The sequence below is a fragment of the Pempheris klunzingeri genome, chromosome 3 (genome assembly GCF_042242105.1).
Source record: "Pempheris klunzingeri isolate RE-2024b chromosome 3, fPemKlu1.hap1, whole genome shotgun sequence".
Lineage (NCBI taxonomy): Eukaryota > Metazoa > Chordata > Actinopteri > Acropomatiformes > Pempheridae > Pempheris > Pempheris klunzingeri.
Window position 1 is genome coordinate 5,679,682 of NC_092014.1, and position 21,711 is coordinate 5,701,392.

The window sequence follows — 21,711 nt, forward strand, 5'->3', positions numbered from 1 at the left end:
CTCTCTCACAGCTGAATTGTCTGTTCCAAAAATGGTTTTTGCCTTGGCTACACTTTGAACTGATTTAACTGGTCGTATAATAAATAATAAAACAGCGTGGAACCAAATGTAATGAACAGTTAATCTTTTGGTTTGGAGTCATTTCTAAGTTTCCATTTTCCCTGGTGAAATTAAGGAGGTTGGAGGTTCAACATGTTACCTGATGACTTGGTGAGAATCATGTTTTTGCTGTGTTTTCCTCAGTGGCTCCTCGGCTCTCTGCGTCACATGACTCAGCTGGCTCTGCTCTGCATCCTCATGATCATTCCCCAGCTGCTTTACACTGCTCCAGAGTCACCACACTTAAGTCTTCTTTCCTCTTCATCCTCTCTGCTCCATCCTTGACTTCACCTTCTCATACTATTCTAGTTACTCATGTTCTGAAGTCATCAAACTATTAAGTTGAAATATTAAGAAAATTAAGTGACTTATCATTTCACTTATTTCCAAAAACAGTATGGTTGCAGAATGAGTCTTTGTTATATTTCCCTGAAAATATCACTGTACACTTGTGTGTAAGCATTACTACTACAGTATTTTACAAGGTCAGAAGAAGCATCACGTAAAGCAGAAGTCAAAATAATGAGTGGGAGGAAATCAGGTAGGTGGCAAGAAAAGTGACACTAACGGGAGGATTTCTGTATCATTTTCAACAACAACTAGATGAATCACACACTTAGAAAGACAGGTAGCCTATTTGAGAGGATATTCAACAGGATAACAGCTTAAATCACTACAGTGTCTGTTTTAACAGTCTGTTGGTTTGAGCAGGACACAGCAGCTAATTAAATTCAGAATAATTAATACCGTCTCTGGTTGTATTAGACTTTTTTGGGGGGGGGTAATGTTACACATACCTGGATTCTTTTCTAATTTTTTGCATTAATGTGATATAGCACTCAGATTTGTCTGGTATTTGATTTGCTGATTATTTCAGTATTTCAACTAATTTCTCTCACAATTTACTATATTACAATAGAAATCAATATTATTTCAAGTCAAGTGGTACCTGTACTTTTTGGTTTTATATATTCAAAGACCAAAACATGATGAAATTGTTCCGTTTTCGGACATTGGATCCATTCAGGTTTACAGAGGTTGTCCAGCAATTCAGCATTGCATTTCCATTAAGCAGATGCTGGAAAAGAAACTAAAAAGGGGGGGAAAAGATAGTTAGTTGCATCAGAAGCCAAGATATTCTGTCTTTTAGCCCCATCTATGGGTCAAACTTCAAAATCACTGGATCTTCATGAGTAAAATCAGTAAAAAATTCCCTTTATATAAAAGAAGAGGAAATAACAGGCTCCTCCGCTGGGGGGCAGTGTGCGTCATGACGACACTCAATTCTACTTCCGGTCCCTTTTTCGACGAAGAAGAAACATTGAACTTAATGGGTTCAAATAATGTTTCACCTAAACATGCGCGTAAGATTCACACACGTGAGGGACAACCTTTAAGATTTTAGCTTTTGGTGATATTGTCTTGCTGTCGTTTATCGAAATGCAGCTTCGGTAGCGGAAGTAGACCTTTCTGAAGCTGAAGCGATAACTAGCTAGCTTAGCTAAGTTAGGTAGGAGAGTGGAGACCTTCTTGAGATGCTGTTCACTCAGAGGTGTTTGCAGTGTCTGACAGCGGTCAGACACAGGCGGGTTCAACTCCAGCTGAACGCCCCTGTCAGAAGACGCTGCTCCACGGTTCAGGGTGATGTGAGGGTCAGGTTTGCGCCCAGTCCGACAGGTAAGCTCTTCAACAAAAACACTAGCTTCCTGCCTCTTTTTTTTTTTTTGACTCATTCACTACTCTGTTGCTCAAACAATGTTTTTCTCTGTGCAGGTTTCTTGCACCTCGGAGGCCTCCGAACTGCTCTCTACAATTATATCTTTGCCAAGAAATATGGAGGCTCATTTATCCTGAGACTGGAGGACACTGATCAGAGCAGGCTGGTGCCAGGAGCTGCAGGGTCCATAGAGGACATGCTGGAGTGGGCAGGTAAGAGGCATCCAACTCACCATTATGTCCCCATTTACAGTCATTCTTAGACATTATCTAAGCTCAGGTTCTCCTCCAGGTATACCTCCAGATGAGAGTCCTCGTCGAGGTGGGTCGGTGGGTCCATATCTGCAGTCTCAGAGACTAGACCTCTACAGTCAGACAGCCCAGCAGCTTGTAGAGAGTGGTCACGCCTACTACTGTTTCTGCACTTCTCAGAGACTTGACCTCATCAAAAAAGAGGCCTTAAGGACTGGACAGACACCGAGGTGGCTTCCCAACACAAATGCACACATTCATTTACAATTTCACCCATCACATTTAATCAGAAGTTGAAAATAACAGACAACCAGACTTCAGGATGTTTTTGGCAGATTTAAGGCATTGGCTGTGTTTCCATCTCTAACCAGGTATGATAACAGGTGTCGCCACCTCCGGGCTAAGCAGGTCCAGGACAAACTGGCTCAGGGAATCCCACATGTGATCAGGTTTCGTCTGGAAGCAGGTGTTGAGCCTTTTCAGGATCTGGTCTTCGGGTGGAATCATCACGAGGTGGCCCAGGTCAGGTTTGCAGTGATCTCACTCTCACAATAAATGATGTAGAGTCATGCATAATTTCTCTTTGCTGCTTTTGTGCATTTTTGCCAATAAATGTACTCGTTAGATTTGAATCTATAACAATGCAACATGGTTAAACAACGCCTTTTGTTTCTAGAAAAAACTAAAACTCAAATGTGTGAGAAATTTGTGCTTTCCACTTTTTTTCATACCCTTTGTCTTCTTTGTTTAGGTGGAGGGAGACCCTGTAGTGATAAAAGCAGATGGATTTCCCACCTATCACCTTGCTAACATAGTGGATGATCATTACATGAGGATCAGCCATGTGCTGCGGGGGTCTGAGTGGCTCATCTCCACCTCCAAACATCTCCTCATGTACCGTGCCCTTGGGTGGCAGCCGCCCACCTTTGGACATCTACCGCTCCTGATGAACAAAGACGGCAGTAAACTGTCCAAACGGCAGGGGGACATATTCATTCAAAGCTTCAAAAGAGACGGCATCCTGCCGGAAGCCCTGCTGGATATCACAACCAACTGTGGCTCTGGATTCAGCAGTGAGTGATGGGGGAGTTAGTAAAGAGAGAATAGAGAGGAAAAAGAGTTAAAACCAAACCACGTGATCTAAAGAAATGGCATCTAATTGTACGCCTAAGTTGCATTTCATATTGCATCTGGTAACTTTTAAGTAAAAAAAAAATACCTACAAAAATTCAAAGAATGAATAGAATGGGAACAATTGCATGCTCCTAAATTACTTATGCTGACACTGCTACTTTTATTGCTTAAAGCCAACCGAATGGGACGGAGGATAGAGGAACTAATCTCTGAGTTCAGTCCTTCAACGATCACAACGCACTCTGCTCTGTTAGACCTGGAAAAACTCCCAGAGTTCAACAGGTAAGTCAGGACTCACTGGTGGTGTTGCTCTGTGGATGTGATGATGATGATTTGCCACAGACATTCATGAGCTGTAATGGCTGGTGGTCCGTCTAGTAGTGGCCAAACTGTAATTTAACAATGGTGCTGCCACCACCAGGTCAAATTTCCCATCAGTCTCAGCTCTACATGAAACTTGAAGGAACAGTTCAACATTTTGGGAAAAGGCTTTCCACTTTCTTGCCAAGAGTTTGATGTACAGGAGATATGATGCTTCAGCCAGCACACGGTTAGATTAGCTTCGCACAAAGACTGGAAATGGAGGGAGCCAACCAGTCTGGCTCTGTCCAAAGGCAACAAAATCCACCTCTCAGCACCTCTATAGCTCTCTCTCTGTTTTACACGTCACAGGGTGTTACTTATTGGTGGTGGTGAGGTTGTAGACCACAAGACTTCAGGAAGTCACTGTGCCAGCACACAAGCCACCAAAACTACAAGCTGGCCTTGTTTAAACCCGGGCTGGTTATTTCTCTTTGTTTTCAGTCCTTCATGCTCATCAGCTCTCAGCTCTCAGCTAATCGGCTGCTGGCTGTAGCTTCATATTTACCACTTATGAGAGTGGTGTCAGTGTCCACATTTACTTCTCTGGATAAACACATTTCCCAAACTGTCGAACTATTCCTTTAAATCTCCACTGCACGATGAACTACAACCTTCTTCTGCTGCCACACCTTACATTTTTTACCTGATTGTGTTACAGTGTAAAACTAAAAAAGCAAAGTTGTCTCTTCTTTTTTTATCCATCTTACAATGTTTTATTCTGGTATGTGTCGTACAGTAGCATGGCTGTTCTTTTCTCCCTTAAGTTATGAAGTCCATATATCAGTATTCTCTCTTGTTTGTGGCAGAATTCACCTGCAGCACCGTATTGAAGATGAGGAGGAGTGCCGCTTGCTGATAAAAGATCTGCAGGGACAGGTCCAGCAGGCCTATACAGCAGAGATCCAGGATAAAGAAGTACTGCATGAGGATTATATCAGGCGGGTGCTACATCTTCGTAAGGTAACGGTAACAGAATATTTACAAATGTATTTATTCATATCATATTTTCAACGTGTTCAATGTTAAAAGTGTAAAGTTTGTTAGCTATATGGTAACTGTGAGCCTATGGGCAGCTTAGAGAGTGTTAGTACAAAATAAAATATGAGACAGTTTTTAAGTCAGGCTGACGAATTACTTACAATGTTCTGGTATGTCAAACCCATAAAACTAATTAATATCAGCAGGTTAACTGTGAATATACAAAGTATATTTAGCAAATAGTCTCAGTCATGTTGGTTCTCCTTCACAGACTAAAGGGAATTCTGACACTGTTTGTCATGCTGATCTGACTGTGTAATTGAGGACATCCTAATTGTGGCGAGAAAGAGAAACATTTTTTAGATTTAAATTTTCTTTATTTTATTCTTAACCTAATATCCTTCTGATTAGATTTGTGCCGATTGTGTGCCTCCAAAGTTTATCAGATTTTACTCTTGTTTCATAATACTACTTCCCTGTCTCGCCACTAATACTGAAACTATGGTCTTCCTCTCTTTGCAGGGTCACATATCCTCCCTTGAAGAGCTTCAGAGTCCTACTTACTCTTACCTGTGGGTGCGCCCTTCCTTCTCCAGCCAGCAGGTGGCAGCACTCACCGCAGAGGCCCAGCACATTGCTTCATTAGTGTTGAAGTATGTAGTAAAAGTTATGTGCTCTCCAACCGCATGTTCACTGTACCTTACAACTACTTTGTTTTAGCTCTTTTCTGTGTCTGTGCATCATAGATTAATAGCTGAGCGAGGTGAGGATCTGGCCGTGGATCGACTCAGTAAAGATCTGAAGACTCTGGCTAAGCAGACTAAAGCCACCAAGTACAGAGACGTGATGAAGCTGTTACGTCTGGCTCTCAGTGGCCTGCAGGTACCTGAAGACATTATGTTCATTTGTAGGAGAGTTGGTTAAAGTGTTGAACTTCTCCAAACATAAAATAGTGCCTCGGCCTCTTTGATGGCGGCAGCCGTCAAACTAAGATGGCAATTTTGAAAATGATTCAAGGCTTCAAAATGGCAGTCCACAAACCAGTGGGTAACTGCGGCTTTATCCATTTCTTTCATACAGCCTATGAGCATAGCACATGAGAATCTCAGACTTGGTGGTTGAGTTGCATTGTGGGTAATGTAGGAGTCAGGTTTTGACAATGAAGACAGATTTGAGACGTTATAGGAATGCACTGCTAAATCGCACTCTGTTAATAAACGTGTGTTCAAGCATTTTGACCTTTAAAGCTGGTGCAGATGACTGTTTTCCAAATATCAGGCTCGCTGTAATGCTCACACTACAAGACAATTTTACTCCAGGTTGTTACGTTGATGTATGTTGGCGTACACGACCCACACAGTTAATCTCAAAGTGCAGATGTGTATTAGATGGGAGATGTGTGTGTGCGTTGCTCCCTTCCCCTCTCCAAGTTTTGGTTTTGGTCTCTTGTCCCAGACTTGTCTCTGAGGTGCTCCAGCTACGACAATGTCCTGTTTTTGTTTACTGTCAACTCTAGCAGGTTTTTAAAACGTCACCATGTCTGGGACAGCTCATATCAGCGTCAGGACACATCTCAGACCTGCTAGACGACGGCGAGTTTAGTCATTATAGTTTTGAAATTAGATATATGGACACTACTGCTGTTTTAATTGCTCTTGTTGTTGTGGTATTTCAAATAGTTTGTGTAACACACAATATGACAAACAAACTTATCAGTAGATCAGCCTGTGCTCTGCGAGGTAAAATGACTCATCACTTGAGTCTGGTGGCTTTGAATAGTGTGATACAGCAGCAGTTTCTGGCTAAACAAAAAGGATCTTGCAGGTTATTGCTACAAAATCCAGCCTTTCAGTCTGCGTATCACTGAGGCTGACTCCACTCTGTGTTACCAACTCAAACAAAGATGTTTGTCTTCCTGAGCCGTATGTTTGCCTTGGTTTTGTTTTGTCTGCCTCCAGAACACCACCTGCACCACATTTTAAGATCATTTTGACCGTCAGAGGAACTAATAACATCTGTCAATCCTCTGCAACTCTGTTGCAATTTTCATTTCTGCAATTTTATTGCTATACTTTTATTTTTTCAAACCCAACCTCAGCAAATTATGTCATTTTTGGCTATAATCATCAAAAAAAACTCAGGAGTTCTTGCTGGGCTGTTACAATTGTGTGTGTCCCTTTTCTTCTTATTTCCTTCCATGGCATGACTAAGCTAAACTCTAAAAAAAAAAAGCATGTTTAAAATAGTAATGAATCCTGCAGTGACTCATTCGCCACAGTGACCCTGCAGATATTGGTAGAGTGAATATGGAAAAGAGGAAGTTGATTCTGATTGTGATCCACGGAGGTCACAGTCTGTTTTCTTACGCTCTGGTTTGATTGCGTTACTTCACTGACCCCTGCTCCTCTGTTCTCCTCCCATCTGCAGCAAGGCCCCAGCGTAGCAGAGATGATGGTGTCTCTGGGGCCCGCTGAGATCAGCCATCGATTCCAGAAACTGGTGCTGCTTTCAGGGACCAGCTGAAGATTGGACGGCCCGTCGCCTCACGCAGGGATGGACAGAAGGACGGCGATGAAGTGGGGAGCTGCTGTCAAAGACGTGGCCTGTGTGTTTAGAGTTACCTGGTGATTCTGCCAGAGCTAACTGGTACACACTGAAAATGAACTGCACCCCCCTCATATAGGTTAAACAATACTTGAATAATATGTTTATGTTTTATAAAAGAGATGAAAACTCAGATTTTTCCTCTCACGGTCTGTTTGTTTTATTCAGTATTGTGAGACTTTACAGGAGCAGGTGACACACAGCCCAGGATGGGAAGTACCTTGGTATTTCCATGCAAATGTTCTGGTGCTTTCTCCAGTAAATCATTTTTAACGAACTACACCAGACAGATGTAAGATACCCTAGATACCCAGTGTTTATCTTTAGGAAAATTATATTGTACTTTCATAAGAAAAAAACTTTTCCAAGATCTCCTTAACATTAAGTTGGTGATGCTGAAAGAGCAGCACAAATAATACTCATACTAAAAATACTAAATAGCACCGGATACATATAAGAAATACATAAATTATTTTAATTGAAGTAAAGGATAAAAAAAAACACTGAATTAATGCTCAGCTGTTTCGTTGTTTTGAGAATCTGAAGCTTTATTTCTTTGTTTTTGTAGATAATATTAGATACCAGTCATTAAAATCAGCGGTTGAGAGAATAACTATGCTGCATTAGATGAAGATTTTAAATGCTGATCATAATTGATGATTGCATGGGGTCTAATCTAAACACTGCAGCTGTCATTAAGCAGGTTAATCCATTGATGGAAAAGTAACTCACTTAAGAAGTAACTTCTTGCTACTTTATACGTCTACTTCAACTGAGAAGAAAATATTACACTTATTCCTCCACGTGTTTTATTTTATTATCTTATGTTACTTGTTATTCTCCAGATTTAGATTAAACATCACATTATTATATTAATTGGTCCCAAGGGGGAAATTCAGAAGATACTCAGCGATGCATAAAGTAATATATACTATATTATATCAAACTGATGCACATATTCATAATTCAATAATCACAATTGAATACATCATTCTGAAATGATCTGGTCATTTGATAGTTTTATGCTTTCACTAAAGTAAAACTTCCACTTGTATTGGTATTTATTTATTTTGACTTAAGTCAAAGAAAAGAGTCCACCTCTGCATGTAAACACATATTTGATGTTGTTGCTGGTGGAGGTGGAGTTAATAGGAGCTCCCATATAACAATATACATCAGATCTTATAGGCTCATCCTGTTTTATGTATAAAACTGTAGCCTGCAAAGTAACATCAGGTGTGTGTGTGTGTGTGTGTGTGTGTGTGTGTGTGTGTGTGTGTGTGTGTGTGTGTGTGTGTGTGTGTGTGTGTGTGCGTGTGCGCGCGCGCGCTGTAAACGGTTGAATGGTTGAGTGTGTGGTAAATGTGTGTACGTGAGGTAAGTGTGTGTGTGTGTCTGCTGTAAGTGTGTGTGTGTGCTGTAAATGTGTGTGTGTGTGTGTGTGTGTGTGTGTGTGTGCTGTAAACGGTTGAATGGTTGAGTGTGTGGTAAATGTGTGTACGTGAGGTAAGTGTGTGTGTGTGTGTGTGTGTGTGTGTCTGCTGTAAGTGTGTGTGTGGTGTAAATGTGTGTGTGTGTGTGTGTGTGTGCTGTAAGTGTGTGTGTGTGCTGTAAATGTGTCTGTGTGTGTGTGTTCTGTAAGTGTGTGTGTGTGTGTTCTGTAAGTGTGTGTGTGTGTGTGTGTGTGTGTGTGTGTGTGTGTGTGTGTCTGCTGTAAGTGTGTGTGTGTGTGTGTGCTGTAAATGTGTGTGTGTGTGTGTGTGTGTGTGTGTGTGTGTGTGTGTGTGTGTGTGTGTGTGTGTGTATGTGTGCTGTAAATGGGTGTGTGTGTGTGTCAGTAGTGTGACTGGGCGTGAGTGTCACATGTCGCCACAGACTAGCGGCAGTTTGACACCTCCGCTTCCCCCAGACAGACGCACACATCTCGGCTACCAAACACCACCTGACCCGCTGGAGACGGACGGCAATGGCGACCGGTGACAGCCAGGCAACTTTAGAGTCGCTGCTCTGTAAGTAAACTGAGGGAGCAGAGAACCGCCGGTCTGTAGTTGTATCTGCCGTAGTTGGCTCTACTTTCCTACATGAAGCTACGTTAGCTAACGTTACCGTGCCTCATCACCGCTGCACCAACCGTCACGGCGACATTAACCGTAGTACCAGTTGGACTTAATTACAGCAACAAACGCGTTATATTTGCGCGTAAATTCAGGACGTGTCGCTTTATTTTAACTTTAAGATAATTAAGTTTGATGTTGTGCACAAAGTAATCAGCTGGAACAGGAAGTTGGTCAAACAGTGCGCGTGCCTGATGAGTGTTGTGTCTGCTGATCCACGGAAGAGCGTTTTAATACTTCATTCAGGTGGTCGATACTTTTTTTTTTTTTTTAAACTGTTTTTATGTCGGTTAAAGTAGTTTTTTCACGATGGGAAATGCACAGCGATGAGGTAAAAGCCTGCATTTAAAAGTATACTGTAAGGTAAGCGAGTATAAGAAGTAAAATGCGTCTAAATATGAGAAGTATTGTGAATTCTTGTCCTTTCTGTTGAGTGAAAACTACCAGTGCTACATGTTAGCTCATTTATTGGTGATAGCTTCATGTTTATGTTGGTGAGTGTCCCTGTGCAGAGTTCATGTTTCCTACACTCATCCTCTTTGCTTTTGTTAAACTCTTCAGAAAATAAAAACATCCTGTTTTCAAGGCGAAATACACTCTTTGCACATGAAAAACAACAGTATTTAATACGTTAATCGTGTTCGGTGCTGCAGCTGATTCTTAAAAGTAAATAGTAGCTCCATTCAATAGATTAATGGAGTGGAGAAAAGTCTGAAGTCAGCCAGTCAGCAGAAATATGAAAGTATCAGTATCTTAACTTAACAGTGAAAGTGCTCTCTATTAGAGCTGATTAATGAAGCAGCAGATGGGCAGAACATTAATCAGCAATTTTCAGAATCCGCTATTAATTAAGTCATTAATTAAGCCACCAATAGTTGGACAAAGAACTTTTAGAAGTTATGATGGCCATTTTTCATTGCATAGGCCAAGCAATTGTTCAAAATTGTTAAATTGAATTCAAACATAATATCCAGACACACACACAGTATATGCAGTACTTAACTATGTACAGTAATGACACTTTTTAAGTATAAGTATTAATACTTGTTGCTTAGTGCAGCACAAGCGGGGTTTGTCCTTTATTTTCACTTAATTAAATTGTATAATTTTTGCTTGTTTAACTGTTCCAGGCCAGGCCACAGACTCACGCAATCAGGAGGACAGATGGGACTGCATCCAGGACTTCTACCAGCTCGTCAACAGAGAGGCTGATGGGTAAGCTGGACACAGTCTGTGGATTTTCAGATCATCCTCTGGGTTTGAACCTGAGCTGAAGTTTTCAGTGGAGGCTGCTTAGCAGGTCTTTAGAAGGTACTTAAACATAATTGTGAAAGACTTGCTTCACATCCAGGTTGCGATCACAGCTCTTCAGTTACACCATCGTGCAAGAGCGAGACGGAACTCTGCAGCACTTTTTTCCCTTTTTGACCCTTTTCAATATCAGTGTCTTATGTCTAAATGTAATGATGTGTATATACATACCAAATCTTCTATTATAGAAAATATTCATTCTTTTCTGTCAGCTTTACTCAACCATGACAATGCACGGACACTATTTGAGTAGTGCTTTTTTAAATCTTGGGTAAACATGTCTTTTCTCTCACTCTACTCATTTGACCTAAATCTTGATTTTCCTCTCCTAGGCCACAGGTAGCCCTTCGTCTTCTTGCCCATAAAATCCAGTCACCAGAGGAGAAAGAGGCTCTGCAGGCTCTCACTGTGAGTAATCAGGTTTTTTATCTCTACATATAGTATACAGCATACATATATCATACACAGTTTATTTTGATCTGTTTATAAGTGTTCAAGTGTAAAGTTGCCAGAGGCAATAATCAATTAATTTCCCCCCATTTTTCAAATTTAAGATGTTTTTTTTTATCTTTTTAACTCGTCAGTAGCAAGAAGAAGCAACATCTCACCAGTTTATCTGTGTGCATGTGCTCTGTTCATGTGCTTTTATTCAGTGCTGTCTTTCATGGGTTTTACTCAGCATTAATCAAAACATCTTTAAAGGTAACTACCATTCATTGGGAAACAAATGCCTTTGTTTTAACGCTGGGGGAGGGCGGTCCTGTGAATAATATCTGTAACTAACTTCCATCACATGGCCTGGAGACATGAGGGTTTTAATCTGCATTTGAATCTGCTGTGACACCACACAGTTTGTCGTCCTACATTAAAGAGAGCTGCAGGGTTTCACTTTAATATGTAATTCAGAGAAGCTTCTCGTGGTTCATGAGCCTCATGTCATGTGACATTTACAGGTGGTTAGCCACAAACATGCAGAGGCAGATCTGTTGTCGCTTTTGTGCTGCGTAAGAAGAAACCTTTTTTTTTTTACTTCTCTTGGTGGAAAAAACTTCTCTTCTGATTCGTTGTTTTCCAGGTTCTTGAGGCATGTATGAATAACTGCGGAAAGAGGTTTCACAGTGAGGCTGCCAAGTTTCGTTTTCTCAATGAACTCATCAAAATCTTAACACCAAAGGTACTGCTACTCATCCAGTTCTTATTATCTGGAAGTCATTTTTTCAAAACTGTCCTTTAAACAAAAATTTGGTTTTATCACCATAAATAATGTATATAATAATAATAATAACAATAATCATTAATAATCATAATTGTAAAAATCTTAATTTATAAGCACTTTTCAAAACTAAAATGAACAAATTGTGATTTCTTATATAACTTTTAATCAATTTGATTAGATTTTATAATAAAGAAAAAGATGAAAATAAATCCAGTAATTTAAGAACAAAAACAATTCAAGTATAATCAGAAAACTCAACTAAAACCCAGGTAAGATTTGAAGATTTATAATCCAATGGAGATAAAGAAAACAAGTATTAAGAAAAGGAAAAAGACAAAGACAGATTTTTTGTGCTTTATCAATGAGCTTTATTGATAGGCCATTGTTTGGTGTAGCAAAGGGTTATGAGTTGATGGCCCTTATGACAAATGTGATAAATAATAAATTAATAAATTATTAAAGCTCTTATTGCATTACAGACCAGTAACATGATGTAAAAGTTGCTTTTTGAGGAATGACACCGATATGCATTTCTTCTGATCAGTACTTTGGCAAGTGGACTCCTCAGAAAGTTAAAGACAGAGTGACGGAGGTCTTCTACGGCTGGACTCTGTGGCTTAAAGAAGAACCCAAGATTCAGGAGGCGTACTGCATGCTGAAGAAACAAGGTCTGGTCCCAAAAAAACACACACCCAAGTCCACAGACTGAAAAGAAATGCTTTAAAAATGTGTACGTTTTTAAATGCTTAGACTAACCTGAGCAATACTTTAATTAAAACTGGGTATGCACGTGATCTATTAGGAGATTACAGATATTTAAATGTCCGATATTATTTCATACTTTTGCTTTTGTGATGTTAGGTATTGTGAAGAAAGATCCCAAACTGCCAGACACTGTTATAATGGCGCCTCCGCCACAAAGAACCACAGAGTCTGTTTTTGACCAGGAGGATAAGGCCAAGGTGAGTGTTTGTATTTAAAGGTATAGTTCGGATTATTTGAAGTGGGTTTCTTTGTATCCATACAAAGGTGTACTACTTAACAGTAGAAGGTGGTCTGCATGACCCCAGTGCACAGACCCTAAGCAATTCACTGCTGTGGATGTGGTCAAAAGAAAAAAAAAAAAAAGTACTTTAGTCACATAAAAAGATCAGTATCAGTTTAAGTTATATTTTATTTTCACAGCTTTACATTTCTATCAGGCAGCCTTTTTTAACTGAACTGAAGCCATGCTCTCTTTCTCTTTGTTTGCCTCAGAGCCACCAGACTCCATTCACAAAAACAGTAATTTTACCTCTTTGAACACATCACTTGCTAGTTTACCACTGCCTCGCCCTTGGTTAGTTTGCTTGTTTTACTGTGTGATTGTTTTTGTCCTAAATGGTTTGTTCAGATCTGATTGATGCAGCAGTACCACAGCCCATTTTCTGAGAAGTAATTATTTATTTATTTATTTTCAACTGAGTCTGGTGGCTCTGAAGCGAACAAAGAGAAAGACAGGAACTTCAGTTCAGCTGGAAACGACGTTACATTACGTTTTGCAGTAATGTAAAGCCATAGAAATATTCTAAATACAGCACATACCTAAACTGACAGCAGTAGCATCTGTGCCGGGACTCCTACCGGCTCATCCATAGTCAGTATATTACTTACAGCAGATGGCCGCCCCCTGTTTGGAGAAGTACCACAATAAACCCCACTTCAGAAAATCTAAAATATGGGACTTCTGCTAATGTAACATTAAGTTTCACCCTGCTAAAATGTGTTTCTGTATCATCAGCTGTTAGCCAGATTATTGAAGAGCACCTGTCCTGAAGACCTGGAAACTGCCAACAGACTCATTAAAAGCACCATCAAAGAGGTGAGGAGTGCTGTCGTCTTTGCAGTGCATGTGTGTGTGCATGTTATTGTATGAGTTTGGCATTAATTTGCTTATGTTTGTGTGTGTGTGTTTAGGAGCAGGAGAAGGCAGAGAAAGTGTCAAAGCGTGAATCTACTCTGAAGGAGGTGGAGAGCAGCGCCAAACAGCTCAGAGAGCTACTTGACCAGCACACAATCAGTGGAGCCTGGTCACAGCCGAGCGATGACATGAAGGTATGTTTGAGATTATACAGACGATCGAGCAGCTGTCCATTAGACAACAAAGCTAGATTTTAAGGGCAACAGGCACTGAGTTATTGATTTGGTTTTTCTTAATCGCCAATAATTTTAGTAAGTGATTAGTAATTTTGAGTCACTTTTTTAAGAAAAAAAAAGGAAAAATTGTCTGATTTCAGCTTCTTAAATGTGAATATTTTCGATGTTTCTTTACTCCTCAGCGACAGTAAACTGAAAATCTTTGGACTAAACAAGACATTTGAGACTTTAGGAAACACAGATCGACATTTCGCACCATCTTCCGACACTTCAGGCACCGAACAACTTATCGAGAAATTGATTGACAAATGAATTGATAATGAAAATAATCAGACAATCTGAAGTGTTTCTGATTGAACACTGGTTGGTGAAAGCTACTATATGTCAGTTTTTGTGATTTGTGTGCAGGAGAATGTGTTTATGTGGTCCTCCCCTCTCCCTGCTGCAGGTCGTGTACGAGCGCTGTGATCGGCTGAGGCCCAGCCTGTTCCGCCTGGCCAGCGACACGATGGACGACGACGCTGCTCTGGCACAGGTCCTGGCGGCTAACGACGAGCTAACACTTGTTGTAAACACCTACAAAGACACAGTGGGGAGGAGTGTGTCTAACGATGGAAGAGAAAGAAGTAAAAGTGAGGAAGAAATGGAGGGTAAAGATAATGGTAGGCTTTATTTTATACACCTTTTCTTTGCTAGTGGTCTCTGTGGAAAACACTTTGACCTTGTGTTTGGCTCCACTCTGTTCTGCTTGTGATGAATCGTGTTTCTTCTTGTTCCTTTCAGCTCCAACGAGTCCCAGAGAGATTAAAAGCTACCACCTCATCGACCTGTCAGCCCTGGACTCTCCACAGACGCACAGAAAAGCTGATTCACCACCTTCCTTCAAATCCTCTTCACCCACGTTTTCCTCTCTCCTGGAACGTACCTTCCTCTCAGTGGCTGACCAGGATTTTAATGATTTAGGTAAGCCTGCATTTGTACTAGTTGTACTACTTTGTTCTAGTTTGGTGACCGACATGTTTCATAATGTAATGACGTGCTGTTCTGTAATTTCAGAGTTTGATAATCTGGTCTCAAAACAGACTCAAGTGACCTCAAGCTCGTATTACAAAGAACTGCTGCAGGTGAGGGTCAGGTGTGAAGTTAAAGATAAGATTTTAAAGTTGATTTTAATCTGGACGAGTGTTTAATTCAGTTTATCCTTTCTGTCAGCTGAATGAAGAACTTCAGGCGCAGACTGCTCAGCAGAATGGAGAGAGAGGCCCTTCGTTGAGAGCCCGTGGATGTGGGGGGAGCAGTACGACATCAAATGGGACTAACGTTTGGTAAGGACGGAGAAAACAAAGCAGCAGAGACTCTGTAAATCCTGAACAACATTAGATAGAAATGACGCCATTGTAGACGACGCTTAGGATCTGGCGTACAGTGTATATATGAAGGGCAAGTATAATTTCTAGAATGTGCTGATGAATAATCACTACTTCTAAACGCCACAAGGGGAAGCCTTACCGTGAAACTTGAGAGGTGATGTTTTCTAAATAATTAAGTTAAAACCTGAAAACTCTACTTAACATACGGTAAGGGAATATACTATGCAACGGTAGAAATGTGTCCACCGGTAGAGATTTGACAATAGTGTTTCCATGGTGGGAACTATCCTCTGCTATATATTCGGACCAGGCGATGTAGCAAATCAGGGCTGGATTCTCGCAAATTTCAAATGTTGCTGTCTCGTAAAGTAACTTTGGACTTGGAGGAGAAAAGTGAAATTGTAAACACAGAGCAGGAGGGGGAGGCATCCCACCCACTGAAGTCAGGCTGGTTTTTATTTGCACCTGTTCACCTTAAAACCTGTAACACTTGAAGTTTTTGTTCTCATTTGAAACCGTGAAGTTTTCCCTTTGAAACAATGTAAGTTTTACTGTTTTGATTCTTTGGAGGTGATTTCTGTTAGAGTGGAAGCTCCAAATAAGAGAAGGAAATAATAGAATGGGATGTTATTTTAAACCATTTCTTAATTGAATTTATAGATTGGTCTCTATATCATGATATTTATATACATTGGCCATATTGCCCACCCCAACTTAATATAAGTAAGTTTGGAAGTAGGAGGACTGCCCAGATCAAAAATGGTATCAGCCTGCAGGTGTGTGTTGGCAGAGCAGTACACTGTAAAGTGTAAAAAAAAAAGAATGTTTTATTGGCAGTTTTTCATGTTTGACTCTACTCTCTATTTCATTTGGTGTTTTTATTTAAAATAATTACTTTTTCATGTATGTTCTGTTCAACTGTTCAAAATGTACTGTTACATTTACATTAACACTGTTAGTCAGTAGTAGATACTGTAGATTAATCCTTATCACATAATGTGCTTTTATCTAAATAAAAAGGATGGATTTGTTATTGTCAAGTTTTGGTTTCTGCCTCAGACATCCATTATTATTGAAATATTTAAATCAAATTATTACTGCATGGCGATGTCCTTCTTCTATTTAAAACTGACTGTGCCTTTTCTTCCGTCAGGTCTCTCCCTCACAGTCAGTCGTTTGCAGCGTCAGGATCGCCGTCCAAGCTGCAGAGACCGCTCAACGGGGTGTCGGGATCTCCTGTGAAACTAGAGGAGCACTCGTGTCCCCCACAACTCTTGAAAAACATCGTAGTTCCCATGGACACCATCAAATCCAGTATGTTCTCAAAGGCTCAAACTACATTTTGTGCAAAGAAACTAACTTTCCGATTTATTCACAACCACTCATCTGCTAAGTAGTTATGGCCCGCTGGATTGAAATGTCTAAATGACGTTTTCTCACTTGTTTCAGGTCATCTTGAGCCGATTACTTTGTACGATCAGGGCGGTGTCCATGTTTCCCTCCATTTCGCCAAAGACTCTCCGCCGGGTCATCCAGGTGTTGCTGTGGTCGTCATCTCCACAGTGAACACGTCTGCCCTCCAAGTGAAAGACTTCCTGTTTCAAGCTGCTGTGCCAAAGGTAATAAACTCCAAACACACATTCAGAATTTATAACCAAAGTAACATATAGTATGAGGTGTTTTTTTAAAAATAAAGTTAGTGTCATCTATACCAGACAATGGTGGAGATTTTGAATGTGTGTTCATGTGTACATCGCTGTTCCAGTTCAAAACCTTGTGTTTGAAGTGGAACGTGATCAAACAACAAAAAAAGTAAATTATTCTCTTGTTCCTGCCTCTCAAATGTGAGAATATGCTCATTTTTATAAATTTTATATCACTGTGAATTTGATTTTGAACTGTTGGTCAAACAAAAGAAGCTATTTAAAGATGTCGCCGTACAACCTGAACAAAGTCGTAATTTTTGTACTTTTTGACATCCTCTGGATTGAGCAATTAACAGATGAAGTGGAAAAAATAATCAGTCATCTAAATAATTTGGTTTTGTAGCCGTCGTACTCTCTTAAATTCTTCCAACTGGAAAATAATCCATGACAATATCAGTCTGACCTCCAGCTGACACATCGTCCCACCGGTGGTGTCTCACCGCGTCCAGTTAAATGTCAGTTTAACTCTCCTCCTGCAGACCATGTTGGTGAAGCTTCAGCCGGCCTCAGGGACTCATGTACCTGCTTACAACCCTCTCCTGCCTCCTCCTGCCATCTCACAGGTCCTCCTATTGGCTAATCCTCAGACGGTGAGTTTTGGGAGGGCTGTTGGCTTAAATTATCATGAAAGACCCTCGACTTCACTGTTGCGTAGAGTACAGAAAACAGAAAAACTTTAGTACTTGTATATGTGTTCATAATTATACTGTTAATTTTGTGTCAGTGGTGGAAGAAGTTCTGTGATGTTTTACTGAAGTAATATCAATAACTCACTGTAGAAATACTCTGTTACAAGTAAAACACAAAAGTATGAGCATGAAAACATGTTAAAAGTACTAAAAGTAAAAGTACTCATGTGGGAATAATGTGTATTATATTATTCGATCATAATTATTGATGTGTTCATGTGTTCATCACCTGTTGACGAACATGTTAAAGAATGTTGCAGGTGGTAATTTTAAATACTTTGTATACTGCTGAGAATCTTGTGAATGTTAACCTGGTGATCAAAAAACTCTCATCTAACCATAACCTGTAGTAACACATAAGAAATATCTGCTCATTAGTCAGATTCCTTGTATGTGTTCACATACTTGACCAATAAAAGCTGATTCTGATTAATCAGAATCTGCAAAGTAACTTGAGTTATTAAATAAATGAAGTGGTCGTCTTGACACAATCATTTTGTCTCAGGTTTTAAAATTTATCTGAAATATCATGAAGACAAGAAGATTCATGTTTACGACTTGAAGGATGCAGAGAAACGTCTTATTCTGACTCAGATATTATATCACTGTCCTAAATATAGTTAACTGCAAAGCTAACTAAGGGATAATATCCAGCGAGCCGGTCATTATTGCAAAACGAACCCAGACAGGGTGCTGCAGTGTCTTTAATCATCCTGTAGGGGTTTGTTTTGCTATAATTAGCAGCTCACTTTATATTATCCTGCTTACTACACCGCTTCATGCTAAAGAGATCAATAATTTGACTTAAAATATTGACTTAAAACTGATTTTATTGCTTCCGCTATGAGAACTGCAGCCATAGAGACCACAGAATGCTGCTGTTGACCAATCAGCATGAGAAGAGTTCAACGATTCAACAAAGCTGTGCAGTTATGGATGTTAATCTGCATAAAATAAGAGAAGACTGTTGAGATGAATTAACTGTGCGAAAGCTTGAATCACTGATAGATGGTATAACTCAAAGCACAACGTGACAAGCATTCGTTTGCATTTCATTATTAATTCATTCAGTTTCTCCGTTTGTACATTAACAGTCTGACGTCTTTGCCTCTTTCCCTCAGCGGAAGGTGCGTCTACGCTACAAGCTGACGCTGACACACGGAGACCAACAGCTGAACGAGACCGGAGAGATCGACAACTTTCCTGACTGGGCCTCTCTGATCAGCCACTAAAAAGACTTGGAATTAAGAAAAATAGAAAAGGCAGAAGGACTTAAGTGAGCTCAGTGAGGAAGAAAAGAAAAACTCAAAAAGACAAAAAGGTGGGAAACTAGTGATCATGTGACCACGCCTGCAGTCACTCCTCATGAGGTAAAACAAACACCACAGCAATCAAACATCAAGTCTGGAAGATTTTGTGTTTTACAATGGACTTTTCTGCATTCAGTAACACACTGTGGTAGCAAGTATGATGCATACCAGGAAATATTAAGATTTATTTTAATCTAAAAAGGTGTTAAACTCTATTTCACACAATCAGGCGGGTACATCTCATCCCTGACTGTGACTGATTCAGGGATTCAGTATTCTGCTTTTGTCTTCATGTGCTGTTTTTGCGATTGCTGCCTCCTGTCTGTCGTTAAAGTGCAGTTTGATATTACAGTATGTTCACTGTACGTGTGTGTGTGTGTGTGTGTGCTGACATGTAGCTGGTTACATCATGTTTGCATATAGATTAATTTGCAATATTCAAAATTCCCAAAGTGCCTTTAAGATGTGTTTTTGATATGTATTTATTTTAAGATTGAGGTTACCTTAAGGAATGTGTGTGTGCACGTGGGGGAGGTGGGTTTTCTTGATTTAGGTTGTTGATGAAATTAATGAAAAACATAAAGTGCCATTGCTCGGATGTCATATTTTACACAAATCAGCAGGCACTGCAACTTAAAACCCAAAGAAGATGATGGAAAGATCTTCTCCACTACATCAAACGTAGGCAGCATTTTGACACAACACACATGGTGTAAAAGAAAAGTGCTGCAAACACAGAAAACAGCTCCACACAACAGAAAATCAGCACAGGACAGTAAAAACTGATGCACTGACTTAACCTTTTTATGGCCTTTTGGCCATAAAGAAATCAATAATTTGACCTTAAATATTGATTTTGAAAATGATTTTGTAGCTCTGGTCTGTTAACGGACTGTAAAATACTAGAATCAACCAATCAGAATCAAGTATTGAACAAAGCTGTGTAATAATACATAACATGTAAACTTGTAGCTTTTTTCTAAATCTGATGTGTTTTGTCGAAGTCATGAAGATCATTTCATCGCTTTGTGTTTTCCTCATTAGTTTCAGTGTTTTGAGCTCTCAGCTGTTGTATGTTTACGACTAAGTTACTGTTAATTTCATATGACAAAGATCCGTGTTTCCTGATGAGTTGTTTTATACTGTGAAGCTTTTTAGCCCAGAGCAAAAAATTTAGTGCAACTTAACCTGCTTAGTCATCAGTTACTGTCAGATTTACAGAACATGTCACATGCTGCATGTGAGGTTTGTCAGAGGATGTCAAGCCTTTAAACCTGACTTTAAAGTTTCTTTGAATGCTTGTCTGCCCCCTGCAGTGTGCTGCTCCACCAAGTGTCACCAATAAACATGAATGCAGTCTGTAACACAACAAAGCTCAAATTCTCTGACTCACCAAATCGTCCCAATCCAAAATGAACAAAAATGACTTTATGGACATATACAGTCATTATCACCCTCAAGTTTCATATTATAAGTCTGACATTTTGTTTCATGCGAACAGATCTTCAAATTGCTTGTTTTGTTATTAGATATTTAATTCACAGAAATAGAAACAAACAAACATGAGAAACTGGAAACTCATATTTGAGAAGCTGGAAGCATCAAATGTTTGATATGTTTGCTTAATAATTAATTAATTATGTCGCCTAATCAACTGTTCAGTGATTTCAGCTCTACTACCAAAGGGATTACACCGTCTCCTAACAGCAAGCGTTTTGTCAGTCTCTATTTCTGTCGCGTTGAAAGTGCCGTAATGGTCGAAGAACGGTTGATTAGTGAAGTAGAAATGAGGAGCTATCTGTACCATACCTCTTCATTTCACTACAAAAAAACCTAAATAAGGAGGCAGCTGGCTGGAGCGAGGGTTGATATTGATAATAACACCCACTGCTGTTGGCTTTATTGGGTCATTTCTAGTAAATATCGTCTAAATATCACAATATAAAAGGTGTTTTCAGTTTAAAAAGTACAAAAATCTAAAGTTTGATCTGGAGTCTACAGCTGGTAGCTACATGGTTTGTCTACATGACAGCAACAACAGTGCATATTTAACATATTTGACTCTATGTGGACAGAGCGCCCCATTTTATGCAGTGAGGCGCGGCTATCGGATACTCTGATCGCTTGCTGTTAGGAAAAGGTGCAACAGACCCATGAAATAATCACGGTGTTACTTGCGGTAGAGAGACGTCAGACCTGCAATGAAAAACACCAATCAATCAACTTCATTGATCATATTTATTATGACATCAGCAGATTAAAATACATGTTTATTATGTACATATATGTAACAGGGGTGTTCCATAAAGTGCCAAATACCTTTTATTAGTAGTTTTTTCTTTTTCTTTTTTTTTTTTTTTTACAAAAACAAAACAAAAAAAAATGGGATTTGTGGAAGACCATCACACCCGTTCACCCTGGTCCCACAGTTCATTGCTTCACGGACGAGTAGCCTCCTTGTGTGGAGGAAGGCTGAACTGCTCAGTGCTGGTCGTGGGACAGTTTGGCACGACTCAAACTCACAGTCAGGGAGTGGTGAAACTGCCGTGAAGGGGTGAATACTGGGTGCTTTTTTTTTTTTTTTCTTTTCCCAATTCTCTCTCTCTCTCTCTCTCTCCTCCCCGTACGTGAACCAACATCAACACACAGAACAGATCAGCCTTATTTCGTTCACCTTTGAAAGTTTGTTTTTTTCTGATGTTCTTCAGAGACG

At 39.9% G+C, this 21,711-nt stretch overlaps 2 protein-coding genes across 2 annotated transcripts; both read left to right on the plus strand.

Moving 5' to 3' along the window:
• Positions 1 to 1,420: 1,420 nt before the first annotated feature.
• On the plus strand, positions 1,421 to 7,241 carry ears2 (glutamyl-tRNA synthetase 2, mitochondrial). Its single transcript, XM_070827973.1, has 10 exons — positions 1,421 to 1,776; positions 1,873 to 2,028; positions 2,108 to 2,297; positions 2,439 to 2,589; positions 2,819 to 3,140; positions 3,375 to 3,483; positions 4,371 to 4,524; positions 5,065 to 5,195; positions 5,289 to 5,424; positions 6,970 to 7,241. Exons 1-10 carry the CDS (start codon positions 1,635 to 1,637, stop codon positions 7,063 to 7,065), a joined length of 1,587 nt encoding a protein of 528 aa, XP_070684074.1. The 5' UTR covers positions 1,421 to 1,634; the 3' UTR covers positions 7,066 to 7,241.
• A 1,796-nt stretch (positions 7,242 to 9,037) lies between these two features.
• On the plus strand, positions 9,038 to 20,387 carry LOC139225768 (ADP-ribosylation factor-binding protein GGA1-like). The gene is made up of 16 exons (XM_070856614.1): positions 9,038 to 9,155; positions 10,391 to 10,475; positions 10,904 to 10,979; positions 11,647 to 11,745; positions 12,332 to 12,455; positions 12,649 to 12,749; positions 13,568 to 13,648; positions 13,744 to 13,881; positions 14,372 to 14,585; positions 14,707 to 14,886; positions 14,980 to 15,047; positions 15,136 to 15,248; positions 16,447 to 16,607; positions 16,743 to 16,912; positions 17,479 to 17,589; positions 18,810 to 20,387. The coding sequence occupies exons 1-16, from the start codon at positions 9,113 to 9,115 to the stop codon at positions 18,918 to 18,920; spliced, it is 1,875 nt and encodes a 624-aa protein (XP_070712715.1). The 5' UTR covers positions 9,038 to 9,112; the 3' UTR covers positions 18,921 to 20,387.
• Positions 20,388 to 21,711: the final 1,324 nt, after the last annotated feature.

Excerpts from the sequence above, each read along its gene's own strand:
- LOC139225768 (XM_070856614.1), top strand. The coding sequence starts at position 9,113 with ATGGCGACCGGTGACAGCCAGGCAACTTTAGAGTCGCTGCTCT. Across the intron at positions 9,156-10,390 it reads AACTTTAGAGTCGCTGCTCT|GCCAGGCCACAGACTCACGC; the intron begins GTAAGTAAACTG and ends TAACTGTTCCAG. Across the intron at positions 10,980-11,646 it reads AGGCTCTGCAGGCTCTCACT|GTTCTTGAGGCATGTATGAA; the intron begins GTGAGTAATCAG and ends GTTGTTTTCCAG.
- ears2 (XM_070827973.1), top strand. The coding sequence starts at position 1,635 with ATGCTGTTCACTCAGAGGTGTTTGCAGTGTCTGACAGCGGTCAGACAC. Across the intron at positions 2,029-2,107 it reads GGACATGCTGGAGTGGGCAG|GTATACCTCCAGATGAGAGT; the intron begins GTAAGAGGCATC and ends GTTCTCCTCCAG. Across the intron at positions 2,590-2,818 it reads ATCATCACGAGGTGGCCCAG|GTGGAGGGAGACCCTGTAGT; the intron begins GTCAGGTTTGCA and ends TTCTTTGTTTAG.